Below are 20000 nucleotides of genomic sequence, written 5' to 3'. Positions count from 1 at the left end.
GCATCACTGGGGGAAAAGGGAAAGCATCAAATACTAATGAATGTCTTAACTAGTGTGGCCATCTTAATTCCTTTCTTCTATTTCTCCATGCTGCACCTGAGAAAACTCAGGACGGTCAACTATCACTCTAAAATTCCTTCTGCACCAATGCCTAAAAACACTTACTGGAACTGAATGATCAATAAGCAGAGCACATGAAATCTGAACTGATTAGAAATGTATTTTGGGCTTTGGAAGGCCAATGTGGGGTGGACTCCACTGTGTCTGTACCATCTGGTGCACTGCTCTTGGTGCAGTGCCATCACTGCTGAGTCCCTTCAGAAGCAGCATGAGCAAATCAGAAGCTGTTTGGGGTTTAGAAACACTGTCATACTACAGCTTCCTTCCCAGGCAAATCCCCAGAGGAGATTACAATTCCCATGATGCAAAACACAGCAGTGGTTTGAAATCTGATCTCTGTTATTACTGTGAAATTAAACTAAATCTGATCAGGGAGCAATAACTTGCTTCCTCACAGTTCCTCAAAAGGATCAATAGTAACACCATGAGCAGTGGGGTAATTTGCTATACACAGCTGTCATCAAGCTGTGCAAAATGAGACAAGTTGTTTCATGGTATGTCTAGAAAACAGTCTGTGGCCCTCCTGGGCCCAGCTCTGGATTTGCTGTTTTATGCAACACCAAAATAAATATGATGTAGAGCAACTTTTCAAAGGTCACTTCGTGCTGGAGTCCAGAAAAAATTACACCTGTAAAACAATACTGTGCATGAAGTTTTCAAACATTTAACTGAAAGATGCTCCTCAAAGCAAGCAACAAATTTGCTGCTGGACCAGCATCGAGTATTTGGCCTTTCAGTTGCATCTGAGCAGGAGCGATGACGAACAACAACAGCCGAGCTATGCTGTACACGTGGCTGGGAAAATGATCCTGTTATTGGTACTTGGTCACTGCCTGTCTGCTTGCAACCATTCACCCACCGGGCACCAATCCAGTGTGCAGGGGACACGCATTCAGTGCCCAGGACTGCTGGATCGGAAGGAGAAGCAGGAGCTGAAGTGGGGAGGAGCCCCCGTGCCCCGCTCGCTGTGCGAGCACTGGCGGGGCAGAAGGCGCTGCCCGGGCTCGGGACGGCGCTCCCGGGGCAGCTGAGCTCCGCAGCGAGGCACGGCTGCGTTTCTCCCGGTGCTGGCCGGTTTTTCCAGCGTTCTCCAGCCGTGCCAGCCCAGCGCTCCGGCCGGGATCACCGGGCGCTTCCTCCCCTTGGGGAGCGCGTCCCGGGGCGGCTCCGCCCGCCGCGCACCGCCTCCCGCCGCGGCTGCCGTGCGCGAACCGGCTGCCGGTGCCGGAGCACGGGCGGGGAGGAGAGCGGGATAACGCGGGAGGAGAGCGGGATAACGCGGAGAAGGCGGGATAGCTCGGGAGAAGGCGGGATAACGCAGAGAAGGCGGGATAACTCTGGAGAAAGGCGGGATAACTCTGGAGAAGGCGGGATAACTAACTCTGGAGAAGGCGGGATAACTCGAGAGAAGGCGGGATAACTCGGGAGAAAGGCGGGATAACTCTGGAGAAAGGCGGGATAACGCGGAGAAAGGCGGGATAACGCGGAGAAAGGCGGGATAACTCAGGAGAAGGCGGGATAACGCGGAGAAGGCGGGATAACTCGGGAGAAAGGCGGGATAACTCGGGAGAAAGGCGGGATAACGCGGAGCGAGCGGCTCCGCCCCAGAGGCGCGGCTGTTGCGCTGCTCTCGCGAGAGCCGCCGCCCGCCGCAACACCAGAGCACGGCGGTCTCGCGAGAGCTGCGGCGCCGGAGCCAACATGGCGGAAGGTGAGGGGGGGAGCCCCGGTGAGGGGCCGGGCGGGGCCGGGGACCGCGGGGCTGCCGGGGGCTCCCGCCGCTCCCGGGGCACCGCAGTGTGAGGCTCCCGCCGTTCTGCCGTGCGGGACGCGCTCGGCCCCGCCCGCGGCGGGTGGGGCGGGGTGAGCGGGAGATGGCGGGGCCGCGGGCGGACACCCCCGGGCGGGGCCGGCCCGGCGCGGGCGGCTTCGCCCCTCAGGAGGGCGCTCGGGGTGGCCGCGGGCGGTGGGAGCCGGCCAGGGCGTCCCGCCGACCCCATCCCGCGGGCGGGGGGTGAGGCGGGGCCGCAGGACGCTCCTGCCCCGCTCGTGGGGCTCATCCCGGCGCCGTCCGGGCTCTGATCCCGCCGTGCCCTGCCCGGGGCTCTCCCCCAGCAATTGATCCTGTAAGATCAATTACTGCCTGTGCTGCTGCAGCCGCACGGTCACCTGTGCCGGACTCCTTTTGTCAGGCTCAGGTGAGGTTTGCAGAGCTCCTGGAGTGCTGCTGTTTTGCTTGAAGACTGGCAATCGCACCATTCAAATTAATTTAAGCTAAGGGGATTTGGGAAAAAAAAAAAAAAGGCTTGGATTTTTTACAGTTCTACTCGTTTCTGCAAGTCAAGCTTCCTCTTTTTCTTGGAGGAAACGGAGTATGCAAACGGAGCTAAAATGCTCCAAGTTACAAAGGAAATGAAGTTAGAGTCGTGAAAGCAGAGCCTTCAACTCTTGAAGTGCAGCTCTTGGATAGTGCTGAAGTTTTAGAACACTTGCAGAATGCTAAGATGGAGCAGATGCTGCTGGACTGGCATGCATCAGCTGAGAGGATGCTGTAGTCAAGCTGGTTTGATAAGTCCTTAGAGGAATGCCTAACTTCTTGTGCGCTGAAATTCCACTGCTCGTTTTTAGCTGACCAGCCTCTTGTGCTTGCTTTTAAGCCTTGGTGACCCAGTTCTGGAGGGCTTTAGATGTCCAAGTTGGCTTCAGGTAGTGAAACTTTCCCCAAAGAGATCCTCAAGGATGTGAAGCTCTGGCTCAGGGTCCTCCTTTGCAGAATTAACCTGCAGCTGATACAATCAATCCCTGTTTCAGACAATCTGTACTTCTCAGAGATTCTTCCCTGCTTAAGTAATTCTCTGATCTTTTGGCTGAAAAAAGCACATGACCAATGAATGATCCTGTGTGAACTGGAATACCAAGCTGGAGTTGTCACCCATTTCATTCCTTAGGTTGTGTTGGAAGAGGGGCTTGTGTTGTCCCTGCAGCCACACTTCTAGTTAAGAGCTACAGTTGAGTCAGCTGAAAAGTGAAAGCCTGTTAAGGAAGGGAGCTTGTCAAATTGTGGTTATTAGCTCAGCCAAGTGCTTTTTCTCATAAGGAAGTGTTGCCTCTCTCCAGAAAAATCCTGCATCAGATTTATTGCAATTGCTACCTGCAGATTGAACATTCTATACTGCTAATACCAGAGGTTTACATGCAGCCATGGCTAAGAATTGTTGGATTAATGCTTGAGTGTAAAGAAGCAATAGCTGTAGAACTTTGGGGTGGCAAAGATCAAAAGTATGCAAAAGTGAGGAGGAACAAGAAAGCAGTGACTTGTACATCCTTGGGGAGATAAAGGTCAGAGTGTGGAGCAGTGGAGGGGGTAAGGAAATAATTTGGTTTTCTGAAATATTTCACTCAGGTCCACTTCGTAAGGAAACAAAGTTTGTATGGCTTCTGGGACTGCTTTTGATGAGTGGAATGGGCTGTGTGATGGGTTCCACTAGAGCCTCCCTCTAATTTTTGATATGTGCTATCTGTCTCCTTATTGCCTTTTGCCTCCCTGCTTGATTCAGCTGTCTATTTGCTCCCTAGAACTTCTGTGCATTCTCCTATTAAAAAAATGACAGTGGTTTTCCTGAAATTCTCTTCAAAGTATTTCATATGGAATATAAACTTCTGCCAGCTCATGAGTTGCTGATCAGTCTGCCAGAAAGCTGTTAACAAAAGCTGTGCTTTTTTACCTGGACTGTGGCTCAGAAGAAGAGGCATTTGTGTTTTCCACTCTGCTGAACTGGGCATCCTCCTCACTGAGACATTGGGATTGCTGTTCAGCCAGAGGCTTACTGGTATCTGACTAAGCCTGTCCTCTCAGTGTCTTGAGGCAAGGACCATCATTAAGGGTGTGTGTGCCTGCAGTAATTGTGCTTTTTATTTTTTCACTCTTTAAGTGAGCGATTTATAGAGAAAACTAAGCCTTTGCTCTTGTGCTGTAAATGTTGATTAACTGGACATTGAGAACTCTCTTGAATTTGCATTTGAAATGTCCTGTAAGATCAATTACTGTCTTCAAGTGTAGCTACTACACAACAGGTGTGCAGGTTGTCATGTAGAATAAGAGAAACTCTTTATTTTACAATTCTTGTAAGTGGTACAGTGAGCAAATACCTTTCAGCCCTTCCCAGTGAGTTAGCAGGAAGCATATGGTGTCAGTCTGAAAACAAGAGTTCTCAAAGCTTTGGCTCTTTGAGGTACTTTCGCTGCTGGTAGGGATTGTCTGGGATTGCCCTGAAATCAGCAGTAACAAGCTGGATTATTGGTCATGCACAAAGCTTCAGCTACGGCTGTTTGGGAGTTTAAGGTAGTTCTGCATTGTATCCTAGTGATTTCAGGCTAATTTGGAGCTAGTGAGCTGACTTTGGTAAAATGACAGTATTTAGGATGGTACAGATTCTTTATTCCCAGCTTTGCACTCCCATGGTTTGACTGGAAGATGCAGTATTTCTATAAGGTGGTGCATGCAATGAGCTTCACTAGGCAGCTTCTTATTCCTAGCATTTGAATTTGTATGCCATCTAAAAATCTTACTGGATAAACAGTGGTGCTGTTCATACACTAAGCTTTGGTGCAGTCCTCAGTGTCTTTTACTCTGGGCTCCTGTCAGACTCCTGCCCTCTCTGCTCTAACAGTAGGACTTGCTTTACCACCCTTATGGAGAAATGAGGAAGGAGTAGTTGCTCAAGGGACATGTCCTTCTAGTTCTGGGAACGCCAAAACTGCATTCATCTTCACATAGGAAGACTGACCACAGCAGGATTTCAAACCCTCCTTGAGGCTTGGTGTGGTGCTGATGGCACAGTTCTGAAATCAGAGTATATTTCAGTAGAAAGAGAAAGTTATCCCAAAGGAGATGGTATCTCTGAAATTTTGAAGGGTGAAGCTAACGAAAAGGCTGTTGAAGGAAGTACCTGCCAAACCTGCTTATGTAGTATTAACTGAACAATAAAATGGGATATGTTGCCTTTTGTTTATCCATTACAATAGTTGTTAAATGAAGAGAGTTATGAAGAAGCATTTGCTGCAGGGTCTGTAGAGGACAGGATAAACAAGGTGTTCTGTCTGCAGCAGAGCCAGAATCTGATGCTCTGCCCTGGGGACCTGTGTCAGAGCAAGGCCAAGGTCAGCTGGCTGTTGAACTTTTCTACAGGAGGAAGAAGAAAACACTTGTCAACAGAGCTCAGTTTCTCATTGTTTGTACTAGTGATGTTTAGTAAATATTTTGGGAAAGTCATTGAAATATAAATTCCTGGCTAGCAGGGAGTAATCTTGTAGGAACATTCCCACCTAAAATCACTGGTTAGCATCCAAATGTATCATCCCTGCCCCCTCTTGTGTTTGGACTGGTTTGGGATTTGGCCTTACTTGAAAAATAACTTAATGATAGGGGGAAGATAATGAAGCACTGTGATTAATAGCAAACATACAGTTTTTGCAACTAATCCATAAATAAGCACTCATAAGTTGGATTGATTTTAAATACCTGTACAGCAGTGAAGTGTAGAGGTTTTTCATAGAGGTGGCATGGGTTAATTTACCCCAGCATGTTTTGGAGTGACCAGTTAAGTGTGCTGGAAAAGTGGCTTCTGGAATGGGATGAAAAGTCCTGTTCAAGGATCTGATTCCCATGTGCTGTTGCTTTGCTGATCCTGAACTGAAATAGCCAATATGGACTTGACTCTGTTTGTGATGCCTTACCAGTGGAGGAGTGTAGCCAGCAGGAAGTAGTTTTATATACTTCTGACTGGCCTTTAGCACGTAGATTCTGGGGATAATCTGTTTTCCACTCTGGCCATTTTTGGGGAGTTTCTTAGCTGACAGGTTGAGGAGTTCTAAACAGGTCAGTTAAATACTCTGAGGTAGATATGGTGCATTAACATCTGTTCTAATGCTCACTTGTGGTTTAAGCATCAGCTGAAAAGTCAAACAGCATCTTAACTAGGCTGAAAAAAATGGGTAAGAACCAAAGACTTAGTCCTCTGCCCCACCATAATTCCCACAGAAATGGACTGCCATGGCTTAAGGAACTTTACAGCATTCCTGACCAAACAGAATTCAGAACTTTCTTTCTAAGTGGCTTTATCACTGTGTTATGATTTCTCAATGTGTTTATGAAAATGATAAGAAATAGAAGGTTTAATTCTGGGGGTGAGATGCTCAGGTATTTGGAAAAGGAGAGTCTCCTTGGAGTGTTGTAATTAAAGAACGTGTGCAATCTGAGGGTGAAGTTACCTTCAGATGTCAAACAGAGGTGTGCATATCTCAACCTTGTAGTAACACTGTGTGCCTTGCAGAGGAGGTGGCCAAGCTGGAAAAGCACCTGATGCTCCTCCGCCAGGAGTATGTGAAGCTGCAGAAGAAACTTGTGGATACAGAAAGGAGGTGCAACCTTCTGGCTGTGGAGGCCAACCAGAACAATGCCAGCGACACCTTCATCAGTCGGCTTCTCGCCATTGTAGCTGAACTCTACCAGCAGGAGCAGTACAGGTAAGGAATCCCCTTCTGGGAATGGGGAATTACAGGAACCTTTGGTTTTATTGACTGCACTAGGTCCTGATCTTAGACAAGGAAAATTCTTTGCTGCCAGTTGTGAATAGAGTCCTGAGTTGCAGTTGTAGATGGAAGAGCATGCTAAGGTCGTGGCATACTGAATCCGATTCTTGAACTGAGAGCTCTAAGCAGAAGTTTGTCTCTCAGACAAGTTCAGAGAAAACTAACCATGATCACTGTCAGCAGCAAAGCTCACTTTGAAGAGAAGGAGTTTTGAACTGAACCATGCTTAGTTAATAGATTAATTGCACAGTGTGTGTGGAAAAACTGTTCCTTTCTTGAAAGGCTTAGTTCTAAAACATTTTCAATTCTGTATTCCTGTTGTGTGTGAAGATGCCTGAATAATTTCGCTTGTCTGGTTGTATTAGTGATATATGTGACTTAGTGATACACTGTATTTTTGAATCTCAGCACGAAATTATGGTTAATAGTTTCTTTTCCGTAGGCACACTAAGGATCCCTTCCATAGTCTAGCTGATTAAGTTCTGAGACTACTATGATATTTATCAATTTCTTTGCTGTCACTGAAAGCAATGCCAGTATAGTAAAGGAGTTTGTCATGTAAGGGAAAATCTATTGTAGTTAAAATTTCCTTGCACCAGCATCTCTTTGTGAGCCTCCCTGAGAAAAGGCTCTGTGCCTGCAAGAACTTACTGTAGCCTGCTGGGTAAAAGATTTGTCAGGTAGTGTATGTCAGAAGAGTTGGAGCACTTAATTTCTGTTCAGTTTCTTAGCTTTAAAGACATTGAATAGTTGTCTAAAAGGGCCTTCATATCACAGAATGAGAAAGGTAGCAGATCCCAGTGCAGGTTTCATTAAGTAACATCTCTGTGCTGTCCTGTAGTTTATAGCAGTGCTTTACTTTGGAAAATAGTCTGGAAAGCACACCTACACAGAACATTTGCAAGCCATGGGATTTCAAAATGAGCAGGGCAAGTGGATAACCTGGTATAAAGGGTCAGGATGAAATGGGTATTCTTGACAGCTGGTCTCCTGGGAACTGGGGATTCTGCCTTGCACTCAGACTACTGTCAAACAGCATTGTTCTCTTGCTGGTCTTGCCTGAAAGCATTGGTACTCAGCTGACAGTATTAGTATGGACACTGTGACATAAATATTTAACTTCAAGATCATTGGCTTTTCCTAACTTCTACAATAATTCTCTTGCTGTTTGTTCTGAAATGGTTTTAAAAAGCAAACCCAACCAAGCACTTGAAATATGAATGACTCATTGCAGTTCTCCCTAGAAAAATATGAATTGTCATTTGCCAACATGTTCTACTTAACCAATTTTGTTTTAATGTCTCAAACAACTTGAACCTGAATGTGGATACCCAGACATAGATACTGTGGAGATGCTGAATCTATATATACCTACGTGCAGGAGAAGTCTGCATAATACATGTTTGTGTTTTTTTCTCCTCTCAGTGACCTGAAGATAAAGGTTGGGGACAAGCACATCTGTGCTCACAAATTTGTCTTGGCGGCACGCAGCGATACGTGGAGTCTTGCCAACCTTGCCTCAACTGAGGAGCTGGATCTGTCAGGTCGGTCACTGCTGAGTAATGTGATGCCTCAGTTGTCTTTAGGGTGTCTTGTGAAAGGGCCTGTTGGGAGAAGGTTACTTAAGTGCCTTTCAGTCTCCTGCTGTCCACTAAAAGTGGTGCTTAATCTGTTGATTACCGAGCTCTCTCTCTGAAGAGTGGTAGTGAGCTTGTGAACTGGGTGCTAATGGTAGTTAAATCAATAACCTGCCTTCTTTCTCTTTAACAAACAGGGGTTGAGATTGGTGGCCTGTTTGTCTTTTCTAGAGTCAACTAAACATAATGAAAAACAAATCTATATGGAGGAGCTTGACTTCTTCCTTTTTGAGGAAGGACAGGGCTTTTTGAGGTAGTGTGCATAATTTCTCTGAAGCGTGTCATGGAAATACCTTGCTGCTTGTTAACATAGTGTGTGTGGGAAGTGAATGCAAGTACTGATGTATTATTGAAATTGTTTGCTTTGGCACTTTAATACCTTTGTAAAACAGGTGAGGAAGACAAGTTTTCTAACAGACCATCTTCTACATGAGCGTTTAGTTCTGTTGTAGCTGTTTCTTGCATGTACTTACACTGGGCAGTGCTTCTGCAGGTTGAACCTCTCAAAAGGCTTTTCTGTACTTAACAGTGTAGGAGAGCCTTATACAATTAATTTGTGAGCAATAAAACCAGGTATGAAGTTAAGCAGGCTTGCTGACTGGCATGTTGAATATTAAGCATTGGCTTCACGTTCTGCACTTAATCTTATAGTGAATTCTAAGTGCAGACAATCTGGAAAGTAGCAAGTCACAGCAAGCTGGTTTTATGGGACAGCATGGGCTTCCTTGCAAGATTGGTGGATCTTTCTACAGCCACAAGAAAACAGATGCCAAGGAGTTTTGAAACTGAGTGCTGTGCTAACAAAAAGTATTACTAAAAAGCTCTTATGTTAATTGTAATGTTGTTACAAGTGGCAGTCCAAAGCATTTTTAGCTCCACATCTAAGCTAGTCTGAGAATCTCAAATGTAACTGCAGTCTTACATGTTTAACAATGCAAACATTGCTTAAATACATGCTAGTAAATGATACTTCCCACTGTAAAATTGCATTATTGATTTTTTAAAAAAATTGATAAATGACACAAGGATTAGCTTATGAAGTAGCTGGAGCAAGATACAAGCTGTTCCCTGCAGTTTGTTTTCTTAAGGGGTTCTCTTAAGAATTTGCAAGCTAAGATTGCCTGAATCTTATCTTGAGAAAGCAGGCAGCATTTGAGATTGAGCACTTTTAGAGTTATTGTAATCTGTAGAATTTTCTAACCTTTAAAAGAGTAGAAAGAGATGACCTCATATTCTCTTATTGAGGGGGAGAAAATGCTCTCTTACTTCTGCCAAGGCAGAGCTGATAGTACATCTCAAGTAGGCTTTCTGATTGCTTTGAGTTTGGCTTGTCTTACTAAAACCTTGAGATTCCTTAGAGGCAGTTTGCATGCCAAGTACTTCTACTACTCTGCAGATAATCTGGGCCAAGCCTTCATCTAAAGGAGGTAGTTTAGGATGGATATTTTGGTGTCTTTAAGGTTTTTAATTCAAAATGTTTTTTTAAAGAACAAAACAACTCAAAGTAAGGTTAATTTTTTAAATGTAGTTGATCTGATCTTCTGAAGTTTTTCTTATCCACATCCTTGTAAGATGGATTGTCATTTTAATTGTGAATGAGTGACAAAGGTCCTTGGCCACTGGGCTTGTGTAGTGTCCCATGGTGTGATTTCCTGTTTTTTTTCCCACTGTGTAAAAACATCAGTTTGTGATAGTCTTGTAAAGACCTGAAATCTAACCAGCTTCTTAAACTGGCTTTTTTTGCACTTCTAGAAATGGCTACCAGCAATTTGAAGTGCTTTGTAATTATTACCAAAGCATAACAAGGTGTAAGTACCTTTGTTAGAATGCAGCAGTTCGTAACATGTGGCTGTTAAATTAAAAAGGGGCTTTGTTCTTTTCAGGTGTGGATGTGCATTATGCCATATGTGAGGGACCAAGGACTTTATCAGGGCCCCTAAATATGCAACACTGGTGTAGCAGATAGATGTTACAGAGCTCCCTGCATTCTGCACAGTGTAAGAAGGTTTTCATGCTTGGTGCCAGCACTGTTATTCCTTTCAACTTATCACCAATTTTGCCAGTTTTGACATTTTGAACTAAGTACAGTTTCAAAACAAAACTATATTTTTCTTTTTATAACTGTGACTTTAAGAAGTCAAAGAAATAGCAATTACTAGGATAGGTGATTGTTTTTAAGTATTTTATTAATCCTGTTGCTCCCTGTACCAGATGCTGACCCAGAGGTAACCATGGCAATGCTGCGCTGGATCTACACAGATGAACTTGAGCTAAGAGAAGATGATATCTTCCTGACAGAGCTCATGAAATTAGCTAATAAATTTCAGCTCCAGCTGCTTAGGGAAAGGTGAGTCTTGGTAAATATACTTGAACTCTTAAACCTTGTTTGGACAGAAAGAAGATGATAGTTGCTGGCAATAGGATAAAATTATGCTTTTTCAAAGTCTTGAGCTTTTAATAATACAGCATGTAATTTAGTTTATCAGGGGAGATGAAGCATTGCTCTAGACTTAAACTGTAGCAGACTTCTCATAGGTTTTGTGTTTACTTTTCAGTTCTTCTCCCTGAAGAAGAAGCCAAACTAATAACCCTAATCTGGTGTGGAGAGGAGATCAGTAGGATGGTATTAGGTTCAGGAGAGTTGCAAGAAAGGAATTGTTAGAGAATGCTAGGAAGGATCCATGGCAGTTAATTTGCAGTATTAAAGTGGCACAGGTGAAATGTTTGTAACTTCTGTGTATCTTGTGCAACCTTTCTTCAGACATAAGGTTAATGTAACAGTAGGATGCTGTCCCATTCTGAGACTATGATTACAGTGTGTCACTAAGGGTTAGATTGTTACCTTGAACTCTTTAGAGTCTTCTAAACCATTTAGAGTTAGTGAGAAGCCTGAATGTACGAATTGAAATCCCATCAAGTTTTGTACAACTTCAAAGCCTTCAATTTAGTCAAAGTACCCTTTGATAGAACAATCCTTTGCCCAAGGGATGTCTGTAGCAGTACATGACATTGATAAGCTGTGATTTGTATGGCTTCAATGTGAAGTAACTAAATTGCTTTCAAGTGTTCTGACCAGAGAAGTTGAAATCTGTAAGGCCAAAGCTAAAACTGCTTCAAGCCTTGTACCAGCCTGAAAGCTGCCCTAATGTTGTACTGTGAACTTAGCAGTTGTCTGGTCGCAGTAGTCCAGTGACAGGTCCATGTGTAGGATGCCATTCATAATTTTGAGATGTTTTTGTAGGTATAGAATCATTGAGTAAAATAGAATTGTTTAGGCTAGAGAAGATCACTAAGATAGAGTGGCCAACAGCCCAGCACTGCCAAGTCCATCATTAGCTGTATCCCCAGGTGCCTCCTCTACACATCTGCTAATTCCCTGCAGGGATGGTGACCCCACCCCTGCCCCAGGCAGCCTGTGCCAGTGCCTGTCTACCCTTCAATGGGGACATTTTTCCTAATATCCAACCTCAGCAACCCCTACTTGTGATCACTGTAGTGCATCTTCCCTACTTCATAGCAGTGAATGAACTGCAGTTTGTGCCCTTGGGAGAGCTGGGATGGATCTCTACATGCAAACTCCTGCAGTGTGGTGTTATCATGGAACCTTGGCTAGGTGGATTCTGGTAAGTCTGCTCTTAGGGTTGGTGTCTTCTAGTGCTGCTGATGGAAGTATGTTTATACAGTTCAGCCTTTAGTGAAGCAAGTCCATGCCATATTCTACCAGCATCTATGAAAGAGTGTTAGGACTCTGTGCAGCATGGGAGAGTGATTAAGTAAAGCTTTTTGCTTACTGACCACTGGCTCTCCTGTTTTGACAGATGTGAAAAAGGAGTGATGTCACTCGTTAATGTCAGGAACTGCATCCGTTTCTATCAGACTGCCGAGGAGCTCAGTGCCAGCACGCTCCTCAACTACTGTGCTGAGATTATTGCAAGCCACTGGGTGAGTCCTGGCACGAGGAAGCAAGATGAGAAATGTTTGCACATTGTAGAAACTCAGTGGTAGAATTTTGCTTACCTTCCCACACTGTCTAACCTCTGTTAATTGGTCAGTTGTCTTGAGAATGTCTTGGTGGGAGGGGAGTCACTTCTTCCCAAAAACGTGTTCTATTCATTGGAAATACTTCACTGTACAAAGTGTCTTAGTTTCCTAAACATGAGGAAGATAGAAGGGACTGTCTCCTAATAAACAAGAGGGTTATTTGTCAGATCTGAGCTCCAAAGTGTTTAGATGTTCATCCATAGTTGGTCTCTGTCTATACAGGTCACAAATCCCAGGCCTGCTTTTACTTCTAAAAATAGTTCATGGAAGCCAGGGCAGTTTATCTTCTGTAATGGAGAGAGAGGCAGCCAGTCTTGCAACCAGCTTGGAAGTTTGACTTGCTCTGATCTCTTATTTTGAAAAATGTTTGATTAACTGAGTAATGAATTAGCCTTTAAATTAAGACTTGTCAACAGTAGACTTGAGGGGGGCTTTAGGTTATTCTAAATCTAAAATGCATACTCTAGATGTGGAAGTTTCTTTCCTTGGCTAATTCTAAGGCAGAGGGAAGTGTTTTGGTATGTTAATACATAAAAAAGATTATATGTGAACCTGTGGGTCAGCAGTTTTAACTCTTAACTTTTGATGCTTACCTCTACCTGGAAATGAAGTTGCTTCTGTTTAGTCAAATGAGCACTAATTCAGACCTAAGATATTTTTATTTCTAAGCTTCTGTTTACTTTTATTCATAATTTTATGAATCAGTCTTCAATTGTTGTAGGACTTTTTCAGTGTTAAGAATAAGTTATTAGAGGATTATTTTAAAGCCTAGATGTTAATCCACCATAGTAGCATTAAAATGCTACTTTTCCATGTCTGTAGACAAAAAGGAATAAAAATTTCACTAACTGATCTTGAAACTGAAATGAAAGATTTAAAACTTCCTGGTTGTTTCTTCCTAATCTTAAAAGACTCTCTGGGATTGTTCTTGCCAAAATGTTATAAAATTGAACTTTTAACTGAACTTGTTTTGTGAACTTCAGAATTACATTGTGCAATGCCTTGTCCATAAATAAAACAGGAGTGTTGCTTACCCTTCTCTTTCTTAATTGCTCCTAGGATGACTTGCGAAAAGAAGATTTCAGCAGCATGAGTGCTCAGCTATTGTATAAAATGTTCAAGTCAAAGACTGAATATCCCTTGCATAAGGCCATTAAAGTTGAGAGAGAAGATGTAGTCTTTTTGTATCTTATTGAAATGGATTCTCAGGTATAGTGAGATTGACTTGATCTATCTAGAATTTGATGTTTCAAATAATTAGTTCTTAAGTACCATTTTGAACCTTGTTAGTGAATTTTGTCACTAATTCTTACTTGCATGTTTAGCATTGCCACAGCTACTTCTGTGTCTGTAATGGAGATCAATCTAGCAATAGCTACACGAGGACATAATTTAGAAGTGATTCATAATGCTTAAAACATCTTGCATGCAACAGAATATATCTAATAAAATCCATTACCTGATACTGCTATGCCCATTTAAAGCTGGGTAGATATAATAGACAACTTTCCTGCTTCATGATAGTTCTGTAAAAATAATTTCCTTGAACACCTTTTCTGTTGAAAGCTGAAGTAACAGATGTTTGTTCTGCTTGGATGAAAACTCCACAAACAAGTAGCAAATAAATTGTCCCCCAACAAAGGTGAGGAAATAATTATTCAAATACTTTTAATGTCACTTGGCTGTGTTTGTGTTGTAGCTTCCTGGGAAGCTCAATGAATTGGATCACAATGGAGATCTTGCTCTGGATCTAGCCCTGGCCCAAAGATTGGAGAGTATTGCAACTACACTGGTCAACTACAAGGCTGACGTAGACAGGGCAGACAAGAGAGGCTGGAGTCTGCTCCATAAAGCCATCCAGAGAGGTAAGTAGATGGGATATGAAGCTTTGTTAACTTCCAGTTGTTCCCAGTGTGGAATACGTATTTCAAGGTCTATTCCTGTGTCACGTTGTAGTTGACATTGCAGTTAGAAAATTATAGTGAAGTATGAACTTTGTCCTGTTTTCTTTTTTTTTTTTTTTTTTTTTTTCTTTTTTAAACATAAAAGCAAACAGACTATTATTTGAGATCTGAGAGTCAATCTGCTGGCTGGGGAAATTTATGCTGTGTGATATCCAGGTGCAGTCTAGTATAATGTTTCCTGCTAAAAGAAGAAATACAGGGAGACACTGGGAATATTCTAATTTGACAGTATTCTTTCTGACAAATAGTTGAATTGAACAACACAACATAAGGGTCACAAAGATGAAGTCTTTTCCTAGACTTGAGTTGAAGGCAGCATATGCTTCTTTGAGATATGGTTAACAGTAAGGGTCCTCTCTTCTGCACAGCAGATTCAGAAGAGGAAAATCTGACTGAAAGATGAATAGCAAGTGGAGGTGCCTCTGTCCAGCCTAAATATTTTCAAAGCTCCAGTGCAGTTATCAGAGTGGAGTCTGAGTACAACTACATGATTATATTGAGCTGTTCTCCACCTTAGAGTGGAAAATGCATCTTATGAGAATTGGAGCACAGCAGGTTCTGGTTGCCATGGCCACAGTACTCTGAAGGTTTTGGATCAGCAGCATCTTGGCCTGTGGTCAAAGTGTGGTAAAGATCTGCAGCAAACACCTTGTGCTGCTTGTTATTTTATGCAATGTCTTTGGCAGCTCTGTTCCAGAAAGTTTATTTCTAGCACCAAACTGTCTCGGACCTCTAGAAGTAAAGGAAGAAGTTGGGAGCTGTATTTTAAGCTCACAAAATTTGAATTAATCTCCTGCATGTCTAAACAGGGTAATACTGGCGTCTGATCCTGTGCGTGAGACTTCAGCTGCAGGAGTAGGAGGCATTGTAGGCATAGGTCAGTGTGTGATGGCTGCAGCCCTATAAAACACTGGATTTTCAGCAGGCTGCTCTTCATTCTTAATGCTGGCATTTGTCTTTAGTTCTAATGTCTGCTTTCAGGCTGAGCTAGAGCTCTGAGAATGAATGCTTGCTTTCCAGTAACCAGAGCTTCAGTGAATTAATCACAGTTAACAATCACATGTTCTGGAAATGGAGCTAAAGCAAATTGTCTGCACTTGCCACATGATCCTTACTACTTATCACTGAAAAGTGGGGGAATGTCTGATATGGAAATCAGAAAATGGGATTTCTGTTTTTGTTGGCAGAGATAATCCAGCAATATAGATTGAAACACTGTTCTTTGTTCTCTAGTCTTGCAAAATGAAAAATGTGAATATGTCTCTGCAAAGTAGCTTTGAAGTTAGAAGGGCAGCTGGTATTTTCCCGAAGTTATTCTTTGCATTGGTGTTTCAAGTTCAAGGTTTCATGTGTCGAAGTGGGTCTAAGTTTGGACTCCTGAGAAGCTCTCAAGAAGGAGTTCTTGGGAATGTTGTGCATGGTGGGTCTGCACTGCTGAAGCCCTTACCCTGTATATATATACAAGGGCCTGAATTTCCAAGAGCAAAGGCAGTGTTATTAGTTGTTTATGTAGTAATATTCAACAGACTGACTTGAACTGGAAACTTTTGACTAGTGCCTTGGAACAGTACCTTTTGTTCAAAAAATAGTTGTATGTTTAGTATCACAATTTGTCCAATGTTTTATTAAAGCAACAATGGATTTATCTTGATAGAGGAATGAGCAAAGTCAGTGTCTCTATAACAATAAGCTGGTGTGAGAAATCGAGTCACAGGTAACCTGTGGGCAAAACAGCTTTCCAGGGGCTTGTTGTGAAATATTTTCATCCTGACTTTGCTGTGAAGGACAGTTGAAGTTGCCTCTTGCTGAGGCATTCTAGGAGCAGATACTTGTGTTGGAATGAATGTATGGTATGGAGTGAAGTCATGTGTACCCATTTCCTGGAGTATAAAATATATAGGCTACATATATCTGTCAATAACTTTGTTTTGTTTCACCAAAGGAGATAAATTTGCTGCAAACTTTCTCATTAAAAATGGTGCCCGCGTGAATGCTGCTACGCTGGGGGAGCAGGAGACTCCTCTGCACCTCGTGGCATCCTACAGCCCCAAGAAGCACTCGCCAGATGTCATGGCAGAGATGGCACAGATTGCACAGTCCCTCCTGCAGGCAGGAGCCAATCCAAACATGCAAGACAGCAAAGGCAGGTAAATACTGGGGGAAGTAAAGTGCTGCCAGTGTAACAGACAATGCTGTGGTGATCGGATGCAACCTCCTAAGAACCTGTTCAGGTCTTTCAGCAAAATGCAGCTGATGCTGGAAGCAGGAATTCATTTACCAAATTTGAGACCTGTTGGTAGCACTCAAAGTAGAAAGTTGTGCAGGCTGAATGGTACCGTGTCATGGGCAATTAAACATAGCCCAGCTACAGAAAGCTGGGGTGAGTTGAGTGTTAGAACACATGGCACACAGTTAAATTGCCTTTATTGAATCACTGAATGGTAAAAGCTAACTAAGATGACAAATAGTATACCTGAAGCTGTTAGGGAAACCAAAATGTTCTCAAAAAATGCCAGTTTCTGCTGTGTGTTTATCTGAAGTGTACGGCCTGTAAGCTTTTTTACAGGCTAGGTTAGGCTGGCAAGCAAGTTCATAAAACAATATAGAAGACATGGAATGTATCAGCTGCACAGTTCTGACAGGTGAAGCTATTGTGGTTCTTCCTTCAAAGTTACTTCTTACATTAATGAATTCCTTACTACCAAATTAATTGGAGTCAAGTTCACTAAAAGTTTAGATTTCTCTTTCTTTTAAGAAGTGCTTGTGCCCTTCTCCTTTAAGGGGAGATGAAAGCCTGTAGTTCTCTGGGGGCATGTTGGTGACTGGGGCCAAAGTCTGAAGTGTCTCACTTATTCCTGCTGTAACTGTTCTTACTCCAATTACAGGACCCCCTTACATGTGTCCATTGTGGTCAGGAATGAGCCTGTGTTCAGTCAGCTCCTGCAGTGCAAGCAGTAAGTCTCACATTAATGTAAAATGCACTAAGGTTACCTTGTACAGTGAAGATGTGAAAACTGGTTTAACAACTGTTCTGTGCCTTTTTGCCTTTCAATAAGACTAGTAATAACTTGGGATGCAAAAGTGTAAAGGCTTTGCATTAGTGAAGATGCTAAAACCATATCAGAAGCCATGTAAGTTTTTGCCCTGCTGTAAAGAAGCAGCGAACTGCATCTCTGTTTTTCAAAGAGGTTGAAATAATTCCAGAGGTGAAGGTTGATTTGTAGTGGAGCTAAAAGGATAATAATGCTCTTGAAATATCTCAATATATTCTTGAGTCCAACTTGGGTTCTGCTTAGAGGTGACCTCTTAGGGTGGTGAAGCAGAAGACTTCATTTGACTCAGATTCATTGCAGCTGGATTTGCAGTTCTTCTACACGGCTTACTCAAGGGAATTTACTCTTTGTTACACTTAGTGGGAGCCCAAATCTACCAGGGATTCTACACTTCCCTAGGAGCAATGAGCTTGAATTTAGTAGTCACTAAAAGATGGTGTGCTTGTTGCTTGTTTCAGAGTATTCACAAATGCTCTGAAATAACTGGAGCTACATTAGGCTTCTTGGCAAGCAAAAGTTGTCAGAGAGGTATGAGATGAACTAGTACAGTAGCTGTTCTGACATTTGGAACTTCAGCTGAGTTGGGGAACCACTTTTTAAGGTATAAATTGGGGGACACTAATTTTTATTTTTAGACTAGACTTGGAGCTGAAGGATCATGAAGGAAGCACAGCTCTGTGGCTTGCAGTCCAGTACATCACTGTATCGTCTGATCAGTCTGTGAACCCTTTTGAGGATGCCCCTGTTGTGAATGGAACCTCATTTGATGAGAACAGTTTTGCAGCAAGGTTGATCCAGCGAGGCAGCAATACAGATGCTCCAGACACAGTAACAGGTAAGTCAGAGGTTTGTATTTCATTGGAGGCAGAAGGCTTGTGTGTTAATTGCTTAATGCTGACTGCACTTGGAGGAGCTGCATGAGGTTTCAGCAGCAATTGCTCCATAATAAATGCTAGGTGGTAGTTGCTTTACCCAGAACTGGTGCACTGACAAGCTGAGATGGACTTGCAGGAAGTGACAGAAAATCTGGACTCAGTGCCAGGTTCTAATACCCTCTTTACAGTAAAATTTCAAGATCTGTAATCACTAAATGGAAGTGATGTGACAGTTGGAAGGGGGCTACTAGTAACCCCTGTAACAAGGGTTTCCCTTGCTGACTTCAAAGTGTAATGTAAAGTAATGGGGAAGGTGTTAGCACACTTGTTACTATCAACGTGTGGTTGGAATAACAGTGTTCTTGGTTTTTCTTTAGGAAACTGCTTGCTTCAGAGAGCAGCTGGTGCAGGAAATGAGGCAGCTTCTCTCTTCCTAGCAACTCATGGAGCAAAAGTCAACCACCAAAACAAATGGGTAAAAGCAGAAACTTAGTCTGAAAGTTCCTTTGCTTCTCTTCAAAAATAAGATAGCAGAGATCTCTTATAGCTAAACCATAGCTTAAAGCAAGTTAGAGCACTTGATGAACCTTTGCATATGTTCAGGTATTTACTAGTGACCACTTGCATTCTTGTGGCACTGTTCTTGCAGAATCACCAGTTGCTAACATTCTTTTAGCACTTACCTCAGTAGCTGGTGTAATAAAATCCTTAGTGAAAGCTAACTCATGTAGTTTGGAACTCCTGAGGAGCTTCAGCTACTAGGACTGAAACTCTTCACACTAGCTCTTGTAGTTTTAATAGTTTAAAAGCTGCTTCTCTTCATGTCTCAAGCTGTTAACCCAGCACCTTGTTTATTAAAGGGAGAAACCCCACTGCACACAGCCTGCAGGCATGGCCTAGCAAACCTGACAGCAGAACTCCTGCAGCAAGGAGCCAATCCCAACATCCAGACAGCAGAAGCAGTGCTTGGGCAGAAGGATGCACCTGCTCCTCCATCAGCAGAGAACGTTCATCTGCAAACTCCCCTGCACATGGCTATTGCTTACAATCACCCAGATGTGGTGTCAGTCATCCTAGAACAAAAAGGTAGGTGTCCAGACTGTTGATGCTGCAGTGAATTGCTGTTTTGACAAATTACTAAGAAAGCATATCTTCCTGTAAACAGTGTTTAAGAATAAAAATTATTAAAACTGGCTAACTAGTCTTAAATCATCTGCTTGTTAAAACAAGAAAAATATTTTGGCTGTTTGTAAATTCTCCACTGTAGATAATGGGCTTGAACAGTTAGTCTTGGGTTCTGTTACAACTGAGATAGCTTCAAAGCATTTGCTTCAGGTGAATGCTGGAATCAATTTTAGGTAAAGGCATTTTTCTGCAGTGAGACTTCTGCCTCCCTCAACTCCTTAGTAAGAGGACTTCATACAGAGCAATGCTGGTATTATAGTAGAGTTGAGACTTGAGTGCTCAAATACCAGCAGATGAGTTCATTAAATGCTGCTAGTCAGCTTCTTTCTAGCAGCAGGAAGGGAATTTGACAGCAGAAGCAGGGCCAATTTTGTCTTCTACCATAAGTGGGATTTAGAAGGAAGTAGGTAAACTGGGGTAAATATTGCCCATCCTAGGTAAATATTGCCCATCCCAATGGGTGAACTGGGGTAAATATGAACCATCCCAGGCTCCACCATACTGTGGAGCTTCCGCTCTTTGTTCTCAGAGTTT

At 42.9% G+C, this 20000-nt stretch overlaps 1 protein-coding gene across 2 annotated transcripts in view; it reads left to right on the top strand.

Moving 5' to 3' along the window:
• Positions 1 to 1744: 1744 nt before the first annotated feature.
• The window catches only part of ANKFY1 (ankyrin repeat and FYVE domain containing 1), a 32028-nt gene continuing 13772 nt past the window's right edge, over positions 1745 to 20000 (top strand). Inside the window, exons 1-12 of one of the 2 annotated variants that reach the window (XM_030288176.4) lie at positions 1745 to 1831; positions 6453 to 6645; positions 8137 to 8255; positions 10560 to 10695; positions 12167 to 12290; positions 13449 to 13598; positions 14089 to 14254; positions 16296 to 16500; positions 17239 to 17307; positions 18042 to 18241; positions 18659 to 18756; positions 19142 to 19367. In XM_030288176.4, the coding sequence (XP_030144036.3) occupies positions 1822 to 1831; positions 6453 to 6645; positions 8137 to 8255; positions 10560 to 10695; positions 12167 to 12290; positions 13449 to 13598; positions 14089 to 14254; positions 16296 to 16500; positions 17239 to 17307; positions 18042 to 18241; positions 18659 to 18756; positions 19142 to 19367 (1696 nt within the window). In that variant the 5' untranslated portion in view covers positions 1745 to 1821. Of the gene's footprint in view, positions 1832 to 6452; positions 6646 to 8136; positions 8256 to 8489; positions 8602 to 10559; positions 10696 to 12166; positions 12291 to 13448; positions 13599 to 14088; positions 14255 to 16295; positions 16501 to 17238; positions 17308 to 18041; positions 18242 to 18658; positions 18757 to 19141; positions 19368 to 20000 lie in introns of those variants that run through there. The other variant, XM_030288177.4, reaches the window with a different exon arrangement.

Source organism: Taeniopygia guttata, chromosome 19 (genome assembly GCF_048771995.1).
Source record: "Taeniopygia guttata chromosome 19, bTaeGut7.mat, whole genome shotgun sequence".
In the NCBI taxonomy this organism is placed as follows: domain Eukaryota; kingdom Metazoa; phylum Chordata; class Aves; order Passeriformes; family Estrildidae; genus Taeniopygia; species Taeniopygia guttata.
Note: the sequence above shows the minus strand (reverse complement) of the source record. Positions and strands in the feature narration are given on the sequence as shown.